Source organism: Cyprinodon tularosa, unplaced genomic scaffold, assembly GCF_016077235.1.
Source record: "Cyprinodon tularosa strain WSP-4 unplaced genomic scaffold, ASM1607723v1 ctg26, whole genome shotgun sequence".
In the NCBI taxonomy this organism is placed as follows: Eukaryota; Metazoa; Chordata; class Actinopteri; order Cyprinodontiformes; family Cyprinodontidae; genus Cyprinodon; species Cyprinodon tularosa.
The window spans coordinates 740,240-760,926 of record NW_024038961.1 but is presented as its reverse complement, the minus strand read 5'-3'; the positions used below and the strand labels follow the sequence as shown (position 1 = coordinate 760,926).

Sequence of the window (20,687 nt, the reverse complement as noted above, 5' to 3'; positions counted from 1 at the left end):
GTTGCATAAAAAAAAAAGATGTGATTTCAGCTGATTCTCTCCTGTGTATATGCTGTGAAGTGCATCCATATTTTATCCTTTCTTTCTCTTCTGGTCAGTCACAGAGAGGGTTATGAAAAGAATCTTTATATATACACAGAGGATGAAGAATCACTGCTGTGACGACCGAGGATGAATGATAGAGCCGTTCAGCTGACTGACAATAAAGTAGCAGGACCCCTGGCAAGGCTTTGCTGCACTCTTCTTAACTCAGCAAAAGGAACGCTTGTGACTGATAAAACCTTAATAACTTTTTATTTTTCTGTCTACAATATGCATCTTTACCTCTCAGCCCTGTGATATTCAGTACAGAAACAGCAACTTTGAAACCACAAAGCCATCAGGAAATGCAGCATCACAGGACACACAGGTAGCACAGAGTTAGGAATTAACAAGTAAAACACAAACAGAAATTGAAGAATAAAGTCCTTTTAAAACATTTAAACACTTGTCAAATTAAATGAATTGAACATAGATCGTATGTACATAATTCCAGAGTTGTAAGCACAAAAGACTGCTCAGAAATGTGACCCCTACCGTGAATTGTTAACTTATAGTGTTTGGGGAGAGATTAATTTCTGCTTCTGTGCTCCAAAAGACACACTTGAAGATCCTCATAGCTGAGACGGACAAACAGTACCCTTTGGTATAGGTGAGGTTAGGAATGATGCGGTCCTCTGCTTGATTGTAATAATATTAATAATACTCATGGTTCCATCATGTAGAGTTAGAACAGCTACGATTGTTTCTGTCACATCTTGCACCATCATCAGACAGAGAGCAAAACAGCTGCAGTCATTTATTTCCTCTCTGTCTCTGTGAGTCGGTTCCTTCACGGAATAGCAGCTTTAGGAAGTGGGCAGGCATCGTGAGCAGCTCTCCTCTCATACCGCAAATTCTCGACATCAAAGTTCTTGGAAAAGAAAAAAAAAGCAGCTGGAGCAGAAACATAAAAAAAGAGAGTAAATAAAAGGTTTTAGTCTCATAGCTAGTCCTCCCTCCTGGTGAGCTCTCTGTCTCCAAACCCATATATTCACCCCATGTTGAACAAACTGAGCTTTATTCACTGAGATGAGGTTTACTTTTTTATGACTTGTCTTATGTTCTCCTGTTACGCTCCAAATAAAGGGTCATCTAAGCGTAAGTATCTCCAGATTTCAGTGCCACCAGCTCTGAGTCTTTCATGTGGCACCCGTTCAGGTGCTCGGCGTTGCAGTCGTGGTGGTACATGAAGGCTGGCACCTCTGTGATGGAGGTGGCCGTGTAAGACGTGGAGCGCATTGAGCAGTGATCCTTCCTGCGCTGACCCCACTGGGTTTTGTACTGCATCCACTGCCTCTTCAATGCTCCCTGTACCTAAAGAACAAAGAAACAAACATTTTTTCATAATTTTCAGGCCTTCCAAAGGCATATCAAACAGAAAATATTTGCCCAAATATATATCTATAATTTTTCCCCCTCCTGTCTGCTCTGCGTGGAACAAATGATTACAACAGACGTTTGGGTTTGCACAAAAACCATCAAGTGGTTTCAGTGTGAGTTTGGAGGGTAGACACCGCATAACCAACATTATGTGAGAATATGAATTAAACTGACACTGATCCTCACTGATGCAACACATACAGAGCCTTGCAAACAGATTCAGACCACTTTGACACTTTTGCCACGTTACAACCACAGATGTCAGTGTATTTTATTGGGATTTTATGTGACTGACAGATTGTGTGATGGAAAAGAACATTAGTTGAGATATATATTGATACTTTAACTGATAAAAATATGTATGTATGTAAATATTTGTATTTATCTGGTCAATGCTTTGACAACCATCTTTAGGTTTGGCAGTCTTTGGGTATGTCTCCACTAACTAGTGATAGATTGAAACTGCACAAAAGTATTTGCAGCAGGTACTACATGTGTTAGTATGATTAGACATAAGGCATATTTACAGAGCTCAGAGCTAGAAGTCCTCTTATTACCATATTAATCCACCTGAGCTATGGATCCCTGCAGCTCCTCCAGAGCTACAATGGATTTAAGTTTAGGTGGATGGCCATGGAATAATAGTTTGAAGTTGTATCATACCCGTTCTGACTTTTATTGCTGGATTGATTAGTGCTGTTTGGAATGTTAAAAGCTTGGAATATCTTTTATAACCTGACCTTAATTTCTCCCTGATCTATAAGCTGTGTGGCTTGAACTTTTTGACATTTATCTTTTACAAATTTTCTGTAATTACAGCTGGATATCTACTGAGATGAAACTACACACAGGTGATTATTGTATTTTTTAGTTCAGACCCAGTTTTAGTGGAAGACAAGGTATCAGAGTACTAATACTTCTGTAGTTGACTGTTGATGTACTGGATTTTTTTGGAGGTATTGTATAGGAGTGAAGGTAGCTCAATATAAAGTATATCGATTTCTTAAGTCTAAACTATTATATTTAAGTTATGAACCTTCCTTGATTTGTGTCCTGGTTTTGCTAGTAAACAAACAGCCCATAGTTATAGGAGTTGAAAAAATTAGTTTATACCTTTTTACCTTAAATATTATGAATCATTTTATCGAAAAGGCTAAAAAGTATCAGTAAATTGGATTCTAATTGTCTAAAATGATTATCAACTACACATTAACATATCTTGCAGCAGTTTGAGTATAAGAGAGGAAGTTTAGAGGTTAGTTTATGGGTGTCATCTTTCTATGAGCGCCTGACATAGAAAATGCTTTAATAAGCAAATGAACACACATTTACTTTTAGTAATTTAGTTAGTATCCAGTTAAAAACTATTTCTGCTGCTGCATCAGTTGATCATAGTGTTATTTCAAGAAATGTAATTATCTTACAAACACAAAAATTCAGGCAGGATGCTAAATACCAAGGGTCAGAGGCTTTGTTCCATTGACAGACTGACAGACAGGGCGAGGAATCCTGTGGATTCAATATGCTAAACAGCAAACATGGACAGTGTGTTGGAAAATTACAGCTGCCATTAAAACACCTAAGGAGGCAACGAGTTATTTAAACCCAATTAGTGCACCGAGCAGCTTCCGACTCATTAAACAATATCATGAGCTTAAATTTTTTCATGTTTTGCACCCACTATCTGCTCTATTACAGCATCTCATTCATAAAGCAAACAGCTCTAATGATGTACCCACACAAACATATCTGTCAAATTCAAGGTAAACTTTACCTTCTTTACAGTCTGAAAATGAACCTCTGACACAAATAAAGGTGCAAAGGTGACAGAGATATACAGAAAGACGTTTACATCAAACTGGGTGATAATGAGTTTAAGATATACAGTGCAAAAGCTTTTTGCAAAATCAAGGTCAGTATCTCGTTCTATTATGGTAAAATTAGGGATGTTATTTCTTAAGTTCATAATATTAAAAGTCTTATCCATCTTTAGTTATTTACATGCAGCAAAATCAGTATAACTATGTGATAAAAAACAGAATTTCTATGACATGTAAAGCTATTTTGGCAGTTTATTAAGACTATGAGTGTGTGAGAGTGAGCAGGACTTGAAGCAGATAACAGAAAGGCTGAAAAGTTATCTGTTTTAATATTTGGAACATCCATTCATTCATTGTTTTATCATCTATCTATGAAAAAACATGGATTTAGAAAAGTTTACACCCATTTAGGATGAGGGCTTACATCAACAGACTGTCGTTTTAGCTTTGTTAGCTATTTTAACTGTGTAGATTGATAATAGAATATTTTACAATAGTAGCATATTATAATTACAACCGTATATATAGATATAATCTCTGCTCCAACAACAAGTAATAATCAGATGGAAAGCTGGAAGAAAATATTTTCAAAGCTGGGCAACTATATTTAAAAAAAATCAGCAGGTCAAAAAAACAAAACAGTTTTTTTATAGGGTTTCTGGTTCAAAATATATAATTTACTGTCTAGTCAACACAGATTTTTACTTCTCCATTTTTTAATAAAGCACAGTGTCAAAATTGAGAGAATAAATTGTGCTCTCAATTATTCCTTATTTTGCTGCTAGTCTTTTCCTCCTACTCAGAGGAACATAAAATCAGGTCAGACCGTACACAGTTATGTTATGTCAGGGTTCAGATTCAGTTTTGTCTGAAGCAAATCTGAGCCTTAGAGAGCTTCCTGTGGGCCCTTGAGAATTTAAACAGATGACAAAGTTAGGACACTTGACCTAAGCAGACCCTTGCATAGAAGCAGAGACATGGAAGATAAAATGACAGCTAGCCCTATAATAAAAAAAACAAAAACTTCTGCATTAGTAGAAATACATTTTCTAACTCTTAGAGGGGCATTACAATGCATTGCAGTCTTTATGACGAGAGGCTTTTTTGGGGACAACAGCAAAATTGATTGAAACATTAAACATCTGAATTAGTAATGGAGGGGATTTAGGAGACGAGTACTGATTGGATGTGATGTTAAAGTCATGAGCAGAATGATTACACTTTAGTTGATGGTTCATGGCTTTTTTTTGCAAATTAGGGCAGATGAACAGAGGAGAAGGCACATCAAGGGCCATTCTAAACAGGGGCCAGAGCCCATATAGAACTGCTTATGGTCCCTGTATTGAAAACAGAATAATGATCTGCTATGATATGAGCTGACAGAAGGGATTGAACCATCTAGTCTTTTAGACCAAATTTGTCTTTTATGATTACTGTTTACTATAACATTTATATAGAAATTAAGGTGTGTCACCCTAAGCTTCAGTCATATTAAAATAGAATCACAGTTTCCAACTTCTAGTTCAGGAGTTCCTACAGTGGGCATTTGGAACCCTCAGGGGTCTTCAGTCATGAAGAGGCCACAAAACGGTTTTCATAATTATTTTGTTGTGGTTTGATGAGACATATGGAAGCCAAAATATATAATGAAATCCATAAATGTTAATGTCCGATGAAATAACAAAATGTACCATGAAATAAACAGATGTACCGTAACATTTATTTGTGTCTCTCTCTCTAATGTATTATTCAAGTATTAAATATACCGTTAAATAGTAAGGGGTACAATTAAATAGTTAAATTTGCAATTACTGTAAATAACTGAAAATACTTTAATGAAAATTGTTTGATTAAATAATTGAAGGTAATTTTTTGTATTTTTAGATCTCTACATTTTTGTATTTTTCTGGTCTCTAAATTGTTGCATTGTTTATTTTTTGTCAATGGATGACATTTTTTTATATTCTGGTTTATCTCAAGAGTCACATCTTTGTTTTTTTGGCTCACTTCAAGGTCTCATATTCTTCTACTTTTGAAAATAAAGAATATTAACAATGAGCTCTCCAGAGTGTGTTTTTGCCGTTTGTGTCTCCGATTATGCAGATGGCTTTTACCAAAAATCTACTCGTTCAGCCCTGTTCTGAACAAGCTGTCTTGGCTTTCCATCCACCTCTCCTCCCTAACTTTGCACCCCAACCAGCAACAAACATGAAAACCCCTTAAAGCTTGCAAAGATAGCGACTAGAAGTGCGAAATAATACATAAGATGGAGGCTGGAGCTTGACCGATGGGCTGCTAAAGACCCCCATGTACAGCTTATTTTCCTTTATTCCATAAGAGGAAAGCTATTCAAACATAGCATTTTGAGCAAACATTAGCGACATGGAGAAAGGCAATGACAGAGGGGAAAGGGTTGTTTTCATTATTGAATCTCATACACAGCCTTCAGGACACATATGACTTTTACAAAATATTTATAATGGGAATTATGCATAATATGCAACCGTTGATATACAGAATTAAATTATGCTTACCGTTTTGGGGTTTTTCTTTTGTTATGTATCCCCATAAAATAACAGCGGCTCCAGCTTGATAACATTTGGTCTAGAACCGTCACTGGGGCCCATTATGGAACCATAAAATCCTTATTTTTATTTTTCAAGCTTTTAAACTGTCAATCAAAAGATGCTTAAGAAAAAAGCACAAATACGTGCATGAGAAGAATTGTTCTTATTCAACTTTGTAAACAGTTTGAGTAACAGTTTGGAAAGAGAGACAGTTACAGTTGGTGGTGTTTATCCTAACCAAACAACGCCAGTGAAACAATTACAGTATGGTTGTACCAAAAATGTTCCTAGTTCATCGTATTTTTTTCTGTTGCAGCAACTTTAGACTGCCTCCAAAGTCCTCTACATTTCCCGCATTTCTAAGTTCACGATCAAAGTTTGCAGGGCTGCACTAAAGATGCATATAATGGAAGGCATCGGTACAGAAATATCATGCATGCTTATGTCATGTTTCGTGTGGATGTCTTCACACTCATTAGATTCCATACCAGAGCAGAATCACACCAGACGCTCAGTGTTAACTGTTGCAGTTTGTTCTGAGCTGCACACCAATACTAGCTTGATTACTGTGGGTACATTACCAGACAGCGATGTAATGATAATAATGAAGCTACTAATTGTCATAGTGAGACAAAAGAGTAGCTGAGGCTTAAAGCTTCCATGTAGAACGTCTTGGTTGATAACACAAACACAACTTGGGAGCTGTTTGTCTCACTGCCCTCACTTCACAATAGAGCCATTGATGAAACAAGGCAGGTCTGTGCAGTTTGGCCTTGAAATCAAAAAACTGAATTGAACCCAGCCCCAGAAACCCTTGTCCTGATTAAGGGGGCATGAATTGGTCATTATGTGGGTGAAGGAAAACAAACCCTGCTCGTTCCCTTGTGACAGTTGTCTGCTTGCCCCTTTAAACATATTCCCCTGTAGTTTGTTTTACTCCAAGAATTGTTAACATAGTTTCAGATAATTCTGCTCTTACGTATGGACTAAGAGCTGACCTATTTTACAGTATGATGGTAAATCCCCCCACTCCATAGTCTGCAAAGTTTTGTTGTTTGTGCCAACACCTTCCTGTTGTGTGCCAACTGCTTTAGCCTTTCTTTGTATGCGCTTTTGCCCTCTACTTCGCACGCAACAAAAACTCTACAAACGTCTGATCATCCAACTGTGAGAAAGACTGTCAACAGGAAAATATTTTAGTCAAAAAAGATTTAACACAGACAGCTCAGCTTTGCTTTAGTATTTCTACTGTTTTAGTAAGTGTTAAGTGTGTGCTATAACCAAAAACGGATCTATTGTATTTGTTAAAGAGAAGGAAAAAGAAAAGGAATTTGAATATATTATTTTGTTTTTTTTCCATATGTATAAAATAAAATTTAGACTTATTTAAAGGCTAATTTATTTAATCACCTAAACAGTTATTGAATATATGCAGAGGCGAAAGGAATACAAAACTATTTAACGGGGCAAAAGAACGGCGACTTTAATACAACTTTTGTACTGCTAGAATTGACTTTAATACAAGTAAAGCAACCATTACAACATGTTTTCAAATAAGAATTAAAGGTAACTCATTAGAGTTTCACTTTACGTAAAAATAATTTAGTTATTTTATACGGGCAGAAAAAATCCCTGTCGTTTCTCTTCATAAAGGAGGAATTGATCTTAATTCCAGGACATTAACAAAACATACTAACATATCAAAGCAGTTTATTTATATGTTTAATTGTATTTATACATTTATCTTTTATTACATCAATTAATGAATGATGTTTCAAATATTTTTGGGTAAAATATTTTTATAAAAAAATTACTATAGTGAAAGTGAAGGACCACTTTTTGTAATAAACATTTAAAGTGCAGATTAATTATACTTAATTACAGAAAAGAGAATAAATGTAGCTTGCGGCATTTCAATGGGGGAGTGGCAGCCTAGTGGTTAGGGCATAGGGCTGCCACTCTGGGTCCCTGAGCACGACCCTTAACCTCACACTGCTCCCCGGGTGCCTCACAATGGCAGCTCACTGCTCCCCAAGGGGATGGGTTAAATGCAGAGAAGTAATTTCCCTCTGGGATTATTAGAGTATATCAAAATAAAAAAATTCACACTGAATATATCTTAACTAATTAGCAGAGAGCAAGAATAACATTCTCAGAATGAAACACAGTGCTAGCAGCAAAATGCTGTGGGGACTGGTTTCTTAAAGGTAGAGTGGAGGATTTTCAAGATTTTTTTAAAAGACCCCCCCTCTCCACTTCAAAAAAAAAATGCACCTGCACATCTGCACACACCTGTACCCGCTTTTGAGAGGGAACAAACACGTGCACGAGCCTATTTCTCCTTGTGCGTGCTCTGTTTAAAAGTTGCTGTTTGCATAAGTCATAAAAGCTTTCTAAAAGAAGATTTGTAGTGAAAATGGGGACGAGCACATAGGACAGCCTTACGTAGACATATTACCACTATACCTTTTAAGTTATTTAATTATCGTTTTCATGGAGAAGTTTAGTTTCTTTATTAAAATGCGCCAAATTTGAAGATTAGTTTAAATACATAATATGTAATATGTAAACATTGCATGCAAACATTTATCCAATCTTGGGCTGATTTGCAAAGAATTGGTGAACCATTGGTGAATCATTCTTTAGGTGTGGGAAGCTGGTAGAGACAAGCTGTGGTGGTTCTATAACTACCTAACTATTGACTTGGTGAGCTTGAAAAAAAACTAGCCTCAATGGAGGAAAATTAGACAAAGCACTTTGGTGCTAAACACTTATGTTTGTAACATGGAGTACAAATTCCTTGGGAAGTTGCTGTACTCTATGTCAATATCTTGTTGAGCAGCAGAGTTTTACACCTATTGCTTTTACAGCTTTTTCCCCACCAAACTCTCCCCACCTATAATACATTAGAGACAGAGAAACTGCAGATGGTTGAGTTTAACTGCCTGCCCGTGTGCACAGTTTAAACGACATTGGAGGAAAACAAGGTGATAAAAATCTTCAATCCAAGCTTCTTGAAGACATGAGCGTAAAAGCATCATTCACTCATTGATCCCAAAGAGCCAAAAGGTCTTTACAAGCTCATTAACATCGTAAACAAACTTTCATAAGAGTTTAACTCGCTGGGTAGGTGGACTGTTTAAAGCCAGAAAGAAATGTTTGCAGTGGGTTGTAGACAGATTTAGAAAGGCTTAGAAAGAAACGTGTAAGGAAAGTTAATTTCCAGTAAAGCGTGGTAGGGCAAACAGCCATATGGCTCGTCTTACTCGTCACTTGATATGACCTTTCAGTTAACTGCCTTCAGATTGGCTCACAAAGGGACAAGCACCAAATTGATTTAACACCTATAACAAACAAAACATTGAGCTTGTATCTTTTGTTCATGGGTCACCTTCTGACATGCTGTCAAGAGAGGCCATATATATTTATATATCTGTTCAAGAGCTAAAAATATTTATTCTGAACATGTCTTAACAGATGGAGTCAGATATCTTGAAATAATGCCACAAGCATTGAGAAGTTTTATAGCTCAATGACTGAGCAGGTCTCTTTATTTTGAAACTGACCTTTGCAAAAGGGCAATTGCTCAATTCAGGAGGAAAGCAATATTATGACAAACATGACCCAAAATTACAAGAATTGTAAAGGAATGCTTCAGAGTTTTGTTATTCAAACTTCATCAAAATTTTGTACCAGCAGGTTTTTGATGACGCTTAGTGGCAGGTATTTGTTTAGTTTTTTGTTCTGTCATTTGCGCCATGGATTTGTTTTTACTAGCCTCTGTTCTAAAAATCAGTGTATACACCCTAACATGAGTGGCTGTGAGGCAATTTCTGTTTATCTATGGGGCCGTTACCAATCTGAAATTAAGCCAAAGTTTACAGAAAAAAGTCAAAGACAGTTTCGGGAGCTGTGTTTTCACCAGCTGTATGTTAAGGGATTTGTTCTGATTTATGTAACTTTGCTTATTGTGAATTTGTGCTCTGTATATTAATACCGTAAAGACCTATTATCTCTAAAAAAAACAAGGTAAGATCCATGCTAAGCAGCAGAATGCAGACAAGCGAAACAAGGTAATTGCCCAGCTAATAGGCCAGCTAATTTAACTTTGTTGGTGTCTGTGTCTAAGCAGTCTATAAGCAAAAACTACAAAAGGAGTGTTTTTTATAGTAAGATCTGCTTAAGAACTTCTGCTCCATGTTAATTCCTACTGAGTCCATATTTTGCAGTATACTTTTGCAAAATGTTTTTTTTTAAATAATTAACCATTAAATAAAAAAAACGTTTATATTAAATGTATCATTTTATATGCATAGGTCTGTGTAATAAAATTTAATACATAAAAAGGATTTTTAATTTTTTTATCTTACATTTTTGCAATTATGTGTCTCTTTTTAGTTGTTCATAAATCCCTTTCTCCTTTTAAATATCTCCTTTCTCTTTTGGTATTTTGGGACTCTTTCATCAAATTTAAATACATTTAATGAATTTCTATATTTCTTTATAATTGAAGCACATGAAGACTTCCGTTTGTATCCCATCTGCCTTTCTGTGTCTTTTTGTGTTTTGCATTTGGCTCCTCCATTTTAGATACATACAAGTATAATTAATATTGCACGTGTGAAAGTATGAGCATTGCTTACCTCTCCATTAAAGAAGCAGAATATTGTTGACACCAGCAATCCCTTAAAAAAAAGGAAAAACAAAATTAACGTACATGCATCAATCCATCCATCCATCCATCCATCCATCCATCCATCCATCCATCCATCCATCCATCCATCCATGGATGATGGGATGGATGGTTTGATGGTTAGCTATCTCATGAAATGGAAACTGCTATAACTGTCTTCTGTAGAATACATTTCTCCTTGACAAATAAACTGGACACCAGTTTTTTTTAAATTCCCACAGGAATAACCAAACTGCCCTCCATAGCTCCCAAGGGGGTTCCAGACCAGGGCCGGGGAGCAGAGCTGGTTTCTAATCTCTTCAGAAAAAAACAAATCCAGCAGATATTGCAGCTTGTAGTTGGATTTCTTTGTGTTTCTTGTGGATGAATTGTAGCCTAGAGACACCTAAACCACTCAAATTATGCTATTTATCTCTATACCCCTAAAAAAAAACACATTTAGTAGTTCAGTGACTAAACATAACTGAATATATTTCTCTCATCACTACCATGATATTTATGAGTCCTTTCCTGAGGTGGCCTCGTTTCACCGAGCATAATACCTGCACTATCATGATTTGTAATGCTCTATGGAATTACCTGTGAGCTATGCTACTATATCTGCTACTTTAATGGGAATCTAGATGAATGTTGTAGCTCAGTACCCACCTGATAGTGCATGAGTATGTGCATGACATACTCATAGACTTCACCAGCCAGACGGTTCTCTGGCCTCCAAGGAAAAATGACAAACTGTATTCCAAGCAGGGGAACCAAGATCAGAGTGGCTCTCACTGCCTTCATGTACATGTTGGACTCTGCTCGGTGAGTGTCTCTCAACTTTGTTACCAGCACCCTTATAATGTTCAGCAGGAAGAAGAGGTTCACCTAGGGGAATTTTTAAAAATTATGATTCTATCTTTCCAAAAAGTCTCACTCTGCTTCAAAAGCTGTAAATAAAGAATAAATCGAAGCAGCAGGCTTACAAGAAGGGCCGCCACTATAGGTCCATGGACTGCGTAAAGCAGATGGGTCTCAACGCTCATCCAACAGCTACAGAGAGAAAAACATTTCCGTCAGTGCCGTTCGCTGCCCAAGATACACACGGACACACACATAATGAAAACACACATGTGTACAGATCGGCGCGCTCTCCATCCGCCATGCACAGCACTGCACATGTATAAACCTCTCTTTATTTATTTGCACAAGTTTCATGGTACATTACTTACTTGTCATCAAAATACTTTTTCCTCGCCACGGCGTGGATGGACACGGGCACTAGAGGAAAGCCTGGAAGGAGAAAAGACAACCATATGAGACAACATTCAACCATTGTCTTTGTTAGACCTTCCTAGAAGACAAGGTATAACTTTCTAACTATCCATGAAACTTTTGACAAGTCTTCCTATCATAATTTAGTTTTGCTGGTAATAAATGCAAAACCAAATGTCCTATTCTCTTTCTAATTTGAAACTCTTCCAGTGCAGACTGGACTCAGATTGTTTTTAAACTTTCTTTCAGAGCACATACACAAAAATTCATGCACTGAGTATTTTCACACACCAGCTGCACTCTGAAACAGATCAGCTACAGATGGACCTGAAAAATGACTTTTCTTTACCCCGGCTCACAAAGACACATGGACAGGGCCTTGCAGAAGTATTCAAATCCTTTCCTTTCTCACTCTGTTGCAATGAAACCACAGATTTTAATGCAATTTAATGAAAATCCTGTGTGAATGTTACATCCAAACAAGCACAGAATTAAAATTTTGAAATAAAAATTTGTATTTTTATTGGACCCCCCAAAGTCGATACTTAATAGATCCATCTTTTACTGCAATTGTAGCTGAAAAATTTCTCTACCGCCTTTCCAAGTCTAATGACACAATTTTCTGCTAATCTAGCTTATATATATAAAAATTTATTAAATTGCATTTTAGTTCTTGCTTTGAATCTACAGTTGCTGGCTAAATGTTGAGAATTGCTTTTTATGAAGCATTTAATTGGTTTTCTTTTCACATTTTTTGAGGATTTAACACCCTACATGTTAACCATCAATGATGTCACATCATTCCCTCTTGTAGCAACTAATATAAAATTATGTCACATTTCATACATAATAAGTCCCTCCTGTGGCAATAGATATCAATTATATCACACAAGTCCTTCTGTAATAACTGATATTAATGATGTCCCACCAGTCACTCCTGTAGCAACTGATTTCAGTTATGGCCTCCATCCATGATCTGATCAACCATAACTAGTGTCATGCTAAAGAAGAACTTTCCCACAGAATGATACTGCCAAAGCTATGTCTTACCAGAACACCTACTTGCACATGTTATCCCCTTAAAGACTTCTACAAAGCAAACACTAAAGAGTTATTTTTTAATGTTTCAGAGTAGATTTTTTAACTCAGCAACATTTGTTTTAACACAAAGAGATTTAAATGTTTCTCAGTAGTTGTGTTATTTCCCAAAGTTGATTGGGCCAGTGTTGAATCTACTCTGCTGGGAGAAAAATAAGCTTCATGTTCTTCATTTGAGTGCAGACAGAACACAGCTTTTTTTTTTTTTGTCCATCTCCTGCTGTTTTAAATAGGAAGGGCAACTTTCAAAATCTTTGATTAAGCACTGTTAAATTTATAGAGTGAACAATGTGACTTTTTGTACTAATTAATACTTGGATGACAGTTATGTGGTCACATTTCACATTTTGGCACCCTGAGTCACATAATTGTTGTGAATAACGAGATCAGCTGCAGAACCATATTTGTGAAATCTGGCAAATATGAACAATCAACTCATGGTGGCATATTTTCAAAGGGCTAATTTTCACGTGTTCAGGGTTGTTCATCATGAAGAAAGTCATATTGTAAACATCCCAGAGCTTATATTTCATAAGTCATTTGCGATTCTGAACTCATATGGAGTTGCTAAAGAATGATTGACCATTGCAGCACAGGAAGGTTGGAAATACAATATGGAGCCTGTAATTAACCGGTAATAACATGACTTCCTTTTTAGTAAATAAAATTTGAAAGTGCTAAACTATCTCCAACAAAGGAGTTACTTTTTGTTATTGGATCATTGTTAACCGTTGCATCACAACAGTCTAAATTTAACTACAGTATGTCTTGTTAGCTAAAAAAAGGAACTTTGTCACATTGTTCAAAAGTAAAACCTTAACTCTGAATAGTGTTAGCCTATATAAACCCTGATAAAATTCTTAAAATCAACTCTTTGGGAGTTAAATGAAGAATGGACTGTTGTATAGCAGATAACCCATATAAGGACTGACAAGCTGTCTTAATGTCCAACCTGGCCTTCTGTAAGAAAATGTAGAAGCTGAAGTGATTTGTAGATCCTATGTTTATTCATTAAACAAGACAATCACAGTTTTCCGTCTTTAAATCTTACATATGTAAAGAAATAATACTCCTTACAAAAAAAAAAAAAAACTCACCCCAGCCTAGCAGATAGTACCAGTGCAGATGCTGTTCCTCTGCAAACACAGCAACCACGATGAGTGTGTGCAGGTAGATTCCCTCGCAGAGCATCCAGAAATAGTTGCAGCCCAACATGTACATGTGGAAGAAGTGCAACACCTTACAGCTAACCTGCAGGAAGGGAATAAACGTATGAGAGCTGATTATCTGCTGTGTTGTGTTGCACTTGTGCCGTGCAAAAATAACTGAACATTTTCCCATTTTATCATTTTACAGCTGTAACATCTCACATGATGCTCTCAAAGGTTTATCCAAGGTTAAAAGAAGGATGGGACGGGTACAAACCTGAACTGAAAATCTTTCTTTTCCATTTGGCATTAAAAGGGTAGTTCTAAAATTAATTTAAGGTGATTGCAAAAAGCTTTATTCAGCTAAGAAAGCAAGAGGCAGGTTATAACTGACAGAGCTACACAGATCCAAGGAGAAAGAAGCTCCAGCTGTTGTTAATTCTTCAAAACCACTCTGTTGTGAAGTGACAGGTAAAAAGCTGAGATCGAAACATAACAAGCTAACATTATCATGCTGTAGATATTTTTATCTGCATGGAAAAACTAACCTTTTAGTGTTGATTATACTTAAATTCACAGTAACTTTGCAAGAGCACCAATCAAAGAGGGCAAAAAACCTGAGATGTGGGTGAAGGCTTATCTACCAACAACACAGTAATGTTGAACATAAAACCAGTGCCACAGGGAAAGCTTTTCATTCAAAGCATAGATAGCCATTTGTTACAGTGGCCCAATCTAATACTTCCTGTATAAATCTGATTGGAGCCGTTAAACCTCATAGCTGATATTTAAAGAAACGTTCCATTTGGTTTGAATGAGCAGAAGCTGCTTTGTAAAGCTGGTCAGACCTACTGTATAACTTCTGCAACAGGCAGTTATCCAAATGTTTTATTTGGGGAGGACTCAGAGATGAAAAAAAAACATGTATCATTTTTCAATATGCAATACTTTGTGTAGGTTTGTCATATAAAATCCCACTATAATACATTTAATTTCAGTTTGACAAAATGTGAGAAGTTTAAAAAACATTAATATTTCCCCAGACCACCATAGATAGAAAAATGACACAGTTTAAGCACCCCTGACATTGTCTCAGCATGATACCAAAAAAGAAACAGTATAATGGGATGTTTCATTTTTTTTGTCATAGAATCATTAGGAACCATTATGTCTCCAAGGCTGAAAGGCATTTGTTCATTTACCCCCTTTGGAGGCGAGTTGGGTTGAAAACTGTGATTTTTGCTCTAAAATCAGAGAGCTCTGTGATTGTGTTTTGTCAACCAAAACAAAATGTATAGAGAAAGTATTTTATGGAGAACTATGTTGTTCTATACTTATGAAACCGCTGCAATGCAACAGGATGACAGCATATCTCATTATGGTTTCTGATTCCTGATTAAGTCATTACAATAAGAACTGATTACTTTAATGATATATTATTATCATGTCAATCTCATCAAACCACAGCCTGCTAATGTTATAATTATTAACACACTTGTGGATGTGCTATAAGTCATAGTTCCTCGACTGACTGTCAAAGAAAAGAGCAAAATTACTGAATGTGCTGAAAATCTTACTAACTCTCATTTTCTGAAATCACTTAATCCCGCTCAGGGTTGTGGGGACTGGAGCTGATCTTAGCTGATTTCAGACTGGCGGCGTGCAAACACACAGCTTGCCAGCCCAAGTCCGGCCTTTACACAAAGGAACTATGCACACTCTCCATTATTTGATGCACACATTTAAGTCACCAGGGCCTTAGCATACATTGAGCATTTCACAGAAAGAACTTTCATTGTTGACAAATCTTATATGAAAATCTGAGAAGTAATTTAATTCCTAATTTTTTTCATAAAGAGACAAGTAAGTAATTTTTACCGATAATAAATTTACATTAGCCTTTTTTATTTTACCGTTTACAACTAAAACATGGTTTGAGGAACAGAATGACACCTCAGTAGTTCAGTGAAGATGCATCTCTAAGTGTAGGCTATTTTACTGAATGTACTTCGGGTGAGGAGTTCCCACACTGTTCTGCGGATGTGACTTCAATCGCCTCTACGTTAAGTGGATCCAACCTTGCAAAAACCCAAAGCCTTATTTTCAAGATGATTTTTGTGGCAACTCAGACACCAATGGCAGTGTGATATTATGTAAAAAAAACAAAAGAATGCAAGAATAATGGCCACAGGTGGCACTATCATTGGAAAACTCTGTAATGCATCTTTAAGGCTTGCTAATAACATAAGGTGTCATATTATATATGCAGTTTGTGGAGGTTTAGGTATTCAGTGAACCGAGTCAGAATTCAGTAGTCTCTATCTTAAAATTGTGAGTTACATTTTGTTGTTTTAACTGAGTCATTTATATTCTTCTTTTTAGAAGCAAACAGTATTTTCTGTGCCCTGATATTCACTATCACTCCACAACTATTGCCATTTTTGGTAAAAGTTTGCAAAAAAAAAAAAAAATTTGAAATATTGAAACAGAATCAGCTCTTAGCAGCATTATCACACAGAATTAGAAATATTAGCCCCCACCAGGTCTTTTATGTGATAGATTTTTTTAATTCGTAAATAATTATTAATAAATTAAGTATTAATTATTAAGTAAATAATTAGTAATTCAGTCTGTGCATTGGTATGTTTCTAAGCCACTCTGTCCAGCAAAAAAACAAAACAAAACAATAGAACATACAATTAAAGACAATTACATGATGAGTTAAGTAAGGGGAGTTTTAAGAACGAGTTATTAAGCTAATTTTCATATCAGGCCACGTTAGCATCATCAAGTTTTTCAAGACCCAGCTTCAGCTGTAAAAATTAAACTTTTGATTTTACCATTTCATTTAAAAAAAGCACCGTGCTATGGTTTTATAATTCCACTCAGTTATTCTGCAGTTATTCTGTTTAACAACTATACAAACCAGTCATTATTGCAGGGACAAGATATATATAATTAGCCTGGTCCCATTCCGAACTTGAGTTGAGGTGAGTAGATTCTGCTATTAGGTCTGTTCTAGAAGATATTGACAGCAAATTAATTTTAAAAGAGGAACAGAGAAACGCGATCAAGGCTCATCTTCTTATTCTAGGCGTGCAACTGCACGCTTTGATTTTTGTTGACAACAACTATGCGTCGCTTAACATACGTCACGCACTCCGTTGCTCTTATTGGTTGTAGGTCTATCTAATTGAGTGCAGAGGCATTTTTTTCCCTGGTCCGTTCAAAACATGCCCCATAATCACAGCTCTATGGAGCAGTATCAGACTCATACTCTGACTAGAATTGAGTAGGACTACGTCAGGCTAATATATAATGCCACACTAGTCTGTATTGAGTCCGTCCTTTCTTAACTGATATTATTGATATCTACCAGTCCCTCCTGTACGAACTCATATCTATGAGGTCACAGCGGTACCTCCTGTAGCAACTGATAAAAATGATGTCACACAAGTCCCTCCTGTAGCAACAGAAATTTATGATGTCACACCAGTCCCTCCTGTAGCAACAGAAATTTACACCAGTCCCTTTAATAAAAATTGATTTAAAAAATGTCACACCAGTCCCTCCTATAGCAACTGATTTCAATGATGTCTCACCAGTACCTCCAATAGAAATTTATTTCAGCAATGTAACACCTGTCCCTCCTGTAGCAACTGATAGCAATTATGTCACACCAGTCCCTCCAATAGAAATTGATTTCAAGAATGTAACACCAGTCCCTCCTATTGCAACTGATTTCAATGATGTCACACCAGTCCCTGATATAAATTGATTTCACTGATGTCACATCAGTCCCTCCTGTAGCAACTGATAGCAATGATGTCACACCTGTTACTCTGAAAGAAATTGATTTCACTGATGTCACATCAGTCTCTCCGGTAGCAACTGATAGCAATGATGTCACACCTGTCCCTCGGATAGAAATTGATTTCACTGATGTCAAATCAGTCCCTCCTGTAGCACTGATATTAATGATGTCACACCAGTCTCTCCAATAGAAATTGATTTCAATGATGTCACACTAGTCTTTTATGTGATAGATTTTTTAATGCATCAGTAATGTAGCAACCAGTTTCAGTGATGTCACACCAGTCTCTCCTGTCATAACTGATCATTATGATGTCACACAAGTCCCCACTGTACAAACTGCAGTGATGTCAAAACAGCCCCTCCTATAGAAATTGATATTTATGATGTCACATCAGTGCCTCCTATAGAAATCACCTGATGAGGCTGACCCTGTGAATCTTGCCTTTGAAATCCAGGTGTATCAGCTCTTTACCAGGCTAATACAACATGTGCACGTCGTACCAGTGTGGCTGGCCCGGCTATCTAAAGATTAAAACTTCCTCTTCTACATGTCCATTATATTCCAAGGTCTAAACGGTTCTGTTAAAAAAAAAAGTAATAAATAAATAAAATAAAATAAAAACAAAGAAAGCTATCCATTATCTGGATGTCTAGATGTGTTCAATCCCTTCCCTGGTTTGACAGAAGCTTTGGGGCTCAAGTCTGCTCGGGGCCAAACCAGACCCTGTATCAGCACCCGCAGAGAATAGAAAAAGCATGTTTTCTTGGTAGGAGCAAATCTTTCCTACAATCCACCATTACTAAATCACAATCCCCTAAAGAAGGCTCATATGTTTCACACTGGCAGCAATTAATTTTAAAATGTTTCCCAACTGGCGCATTTGACTCCAAACTGTTGTTGCTCCTGATTTCTTTTCTGCCTGCTTTTGAGAGGCAAAGCCACAGTGACTAATTTTATTTCTGACAGGCAGCAGCAACCAAGCAAAACCTGACTACACTACACTTCGGAGGATCAGACTCGATGCAAACCTCTTTTGACAAATGTGGACAGCGAGGGATTTAAAAAGAAGAGCCACCACACACTACACCTATCATTACCAACATGTGGAAACATTGATGATGAGGGTTTTCAGGTTTTTCTGCTGCTTAAATCCATTTATGAAGTGGATGAGTTGGGGAGATTTGCTAAAATCAAGCAGCAGCAGCAATATTCAGAAAACTCTATTCCAGCTGTAAACTCTATAATGTTGCCATTTAATTCAAATATATGCTTTAGTTAATCTGTTTATTTTGATTGGGAATAATGGGAACGAAATTCATAATTTCCTTCAGTAAAAAAACAATTTTTCTGTTATTTATTTAGCTCGATATTTTCATCCACACTGGATGGGAACAAGTTTTTATCTTTGTTTGGTCCTAACCAAAGATTCTATTAAATATTTCATCACCTTTAATTTGGAGAGGCTGAGTGCATTCAGTTTTATTTGAGTAAGGATAAAAGCAAGGACTGTATAAGGCTTTTTTTGTATTTTTAGAGATTCTTCTACACCTTTTGAGAAGCAGACGCAGTAGGCACTTGGCTGAGGGAGCTTCCGTTGTTTTGGTTTCCAAGGACGAACAGACAAATTTATGTTCAACCCTGATAGCGAGACATTCCTACATGACAGATTTATTGCCACTGCCTAAGCAGACTTTAGAGTTCGTAAGACTTCAAGATGGCTTTCAGTGAAGCTGCAAAACTCCAAGAGAAAGGAGAGGAATGTAAAAAACTACTAGTTATTCATGTACAACTGCTGATAGACTAAATTCCGCTTACTAACGTGGCACAATACTTTAATATATACTACTATGAATAAATTTTTTTATAATTGCATTTTAAATTGCATGGTATACCCAAAGTTGAATGTTAATTTAAATGCTTTACTCTTTCATGAAGCATTCTGAAATGCATCGAACAGACGTCTAAATTTAGTCTATGTTAGCCTGTTAACAAAATGATTTTAGTTTGCAAAGCACCACAATGGGGATAAGGCATATATTTCACAGATTTTTTAGACTTTCTATCAATTGAGACATTAACATAATCCTTTAAACTTTAGAAAAGATTGCTACACATTCGTTTTTTACTAATGATGCCATCTTTTCGCTTAAGTCAAACAGTCTTACAACATCATGACCACCAAATACAGAGTATAAAGAGTAACTTATTTTATTTGTTTAATCGAAAATACATTACCATATTTTCTGGACTATATGCTGCTACTTTTTTCCCACGCTTTGAACTATGTGATTCAAACCAAAAAAGTTAACAAATTAAAAACCAAACCACTGGACTTTGTTTTCCAAGCTTGAAGACAATTTGTTTCCCTTCCAGGAAGCTTTTTCAATTCCAAATGTCTGGATTAGTTTTGGCTTCCAAGCTTTATATAATAGCCCAACAAAGCCTTGTTATGGCTTAGAAAACATGCAAATTGAACCAAAAGAACAGACCCACCCCTTAGTAATGGGGACTCGTTAAGGTCATTGTTAGACTACCCTATACTGGCCTATGCCTCTGAAAATGGATTCGAAAAAAGTAAAAAAAAACAATCCACTGGACTTTGTTTCCAAATTTGAAGACATTTTCCCTCCCATCCAGGATGCTTTTTCAATTCAAAATATTAGAATAAGCGCTGAGTTTGAGGCTTTATAGAGTACCCCAAAAAACTTGTTTTGGCCAAGAAAACATGCAAATTGAACCAGAGGAACGGGACTGCCTGTTTGGAATATAAAAAGGGAGTCATTGGCCTAACCAGGCCAGCAATGACACTCAATTTGCATGTTTTCTAAG

The 20,687-nt window shown here is 36.5% G+C and overlaps 1 protein-coding gene across 2 annotated transcripts in view; it reads right to left on the bottom strand.

Moving 5' to 3' along the window:
* Positions 1 to 268: 268 nt before the first annotated feature.
* The window catches only part of calcr (calcitonin receptor), an 85,852-nt gene continuing 65,433 nt past the window's right edge, over positions 269 to 20,687 (bottom strand). Inside the window, exons 14-19 of one of the 2 annotated variants that reach the window (XM_038288647.1) lie at positions 13,991 to 14,144; positions 11,753 to 11,813; positions 11,507 to 11,573; positions 11,190 to 11,408; positions 10,492 to 10,533; positions 269 to 1,395 (exon numbers count right to left, since the gene is read on the bottom strand). In XM_038288647.1, the coding sequence (XP_038144575.1) occupies positions 1,174 to 1,395; positions 10,492 to 10,533; positions 11,190 to 11,408; positions 11,507 to 11,573; positions 11,753 to 11,813; positions 13,991 to 14,144 (765 nt within the window). In that variant the 3' untranslated portion in view covers positions 269 to 1,173. The remainder of the gene's footprint in view (positions 1,396 to 10,491; positions 10,534 to 11,189; positions 11,409 to 11,506; positions 11,574 to 11,752; positions 11,814 to 13,990; positions 14,145 to 20,687) is intronic. The other variant, XM_038288646.1, reaches the window with a different exon arrangement.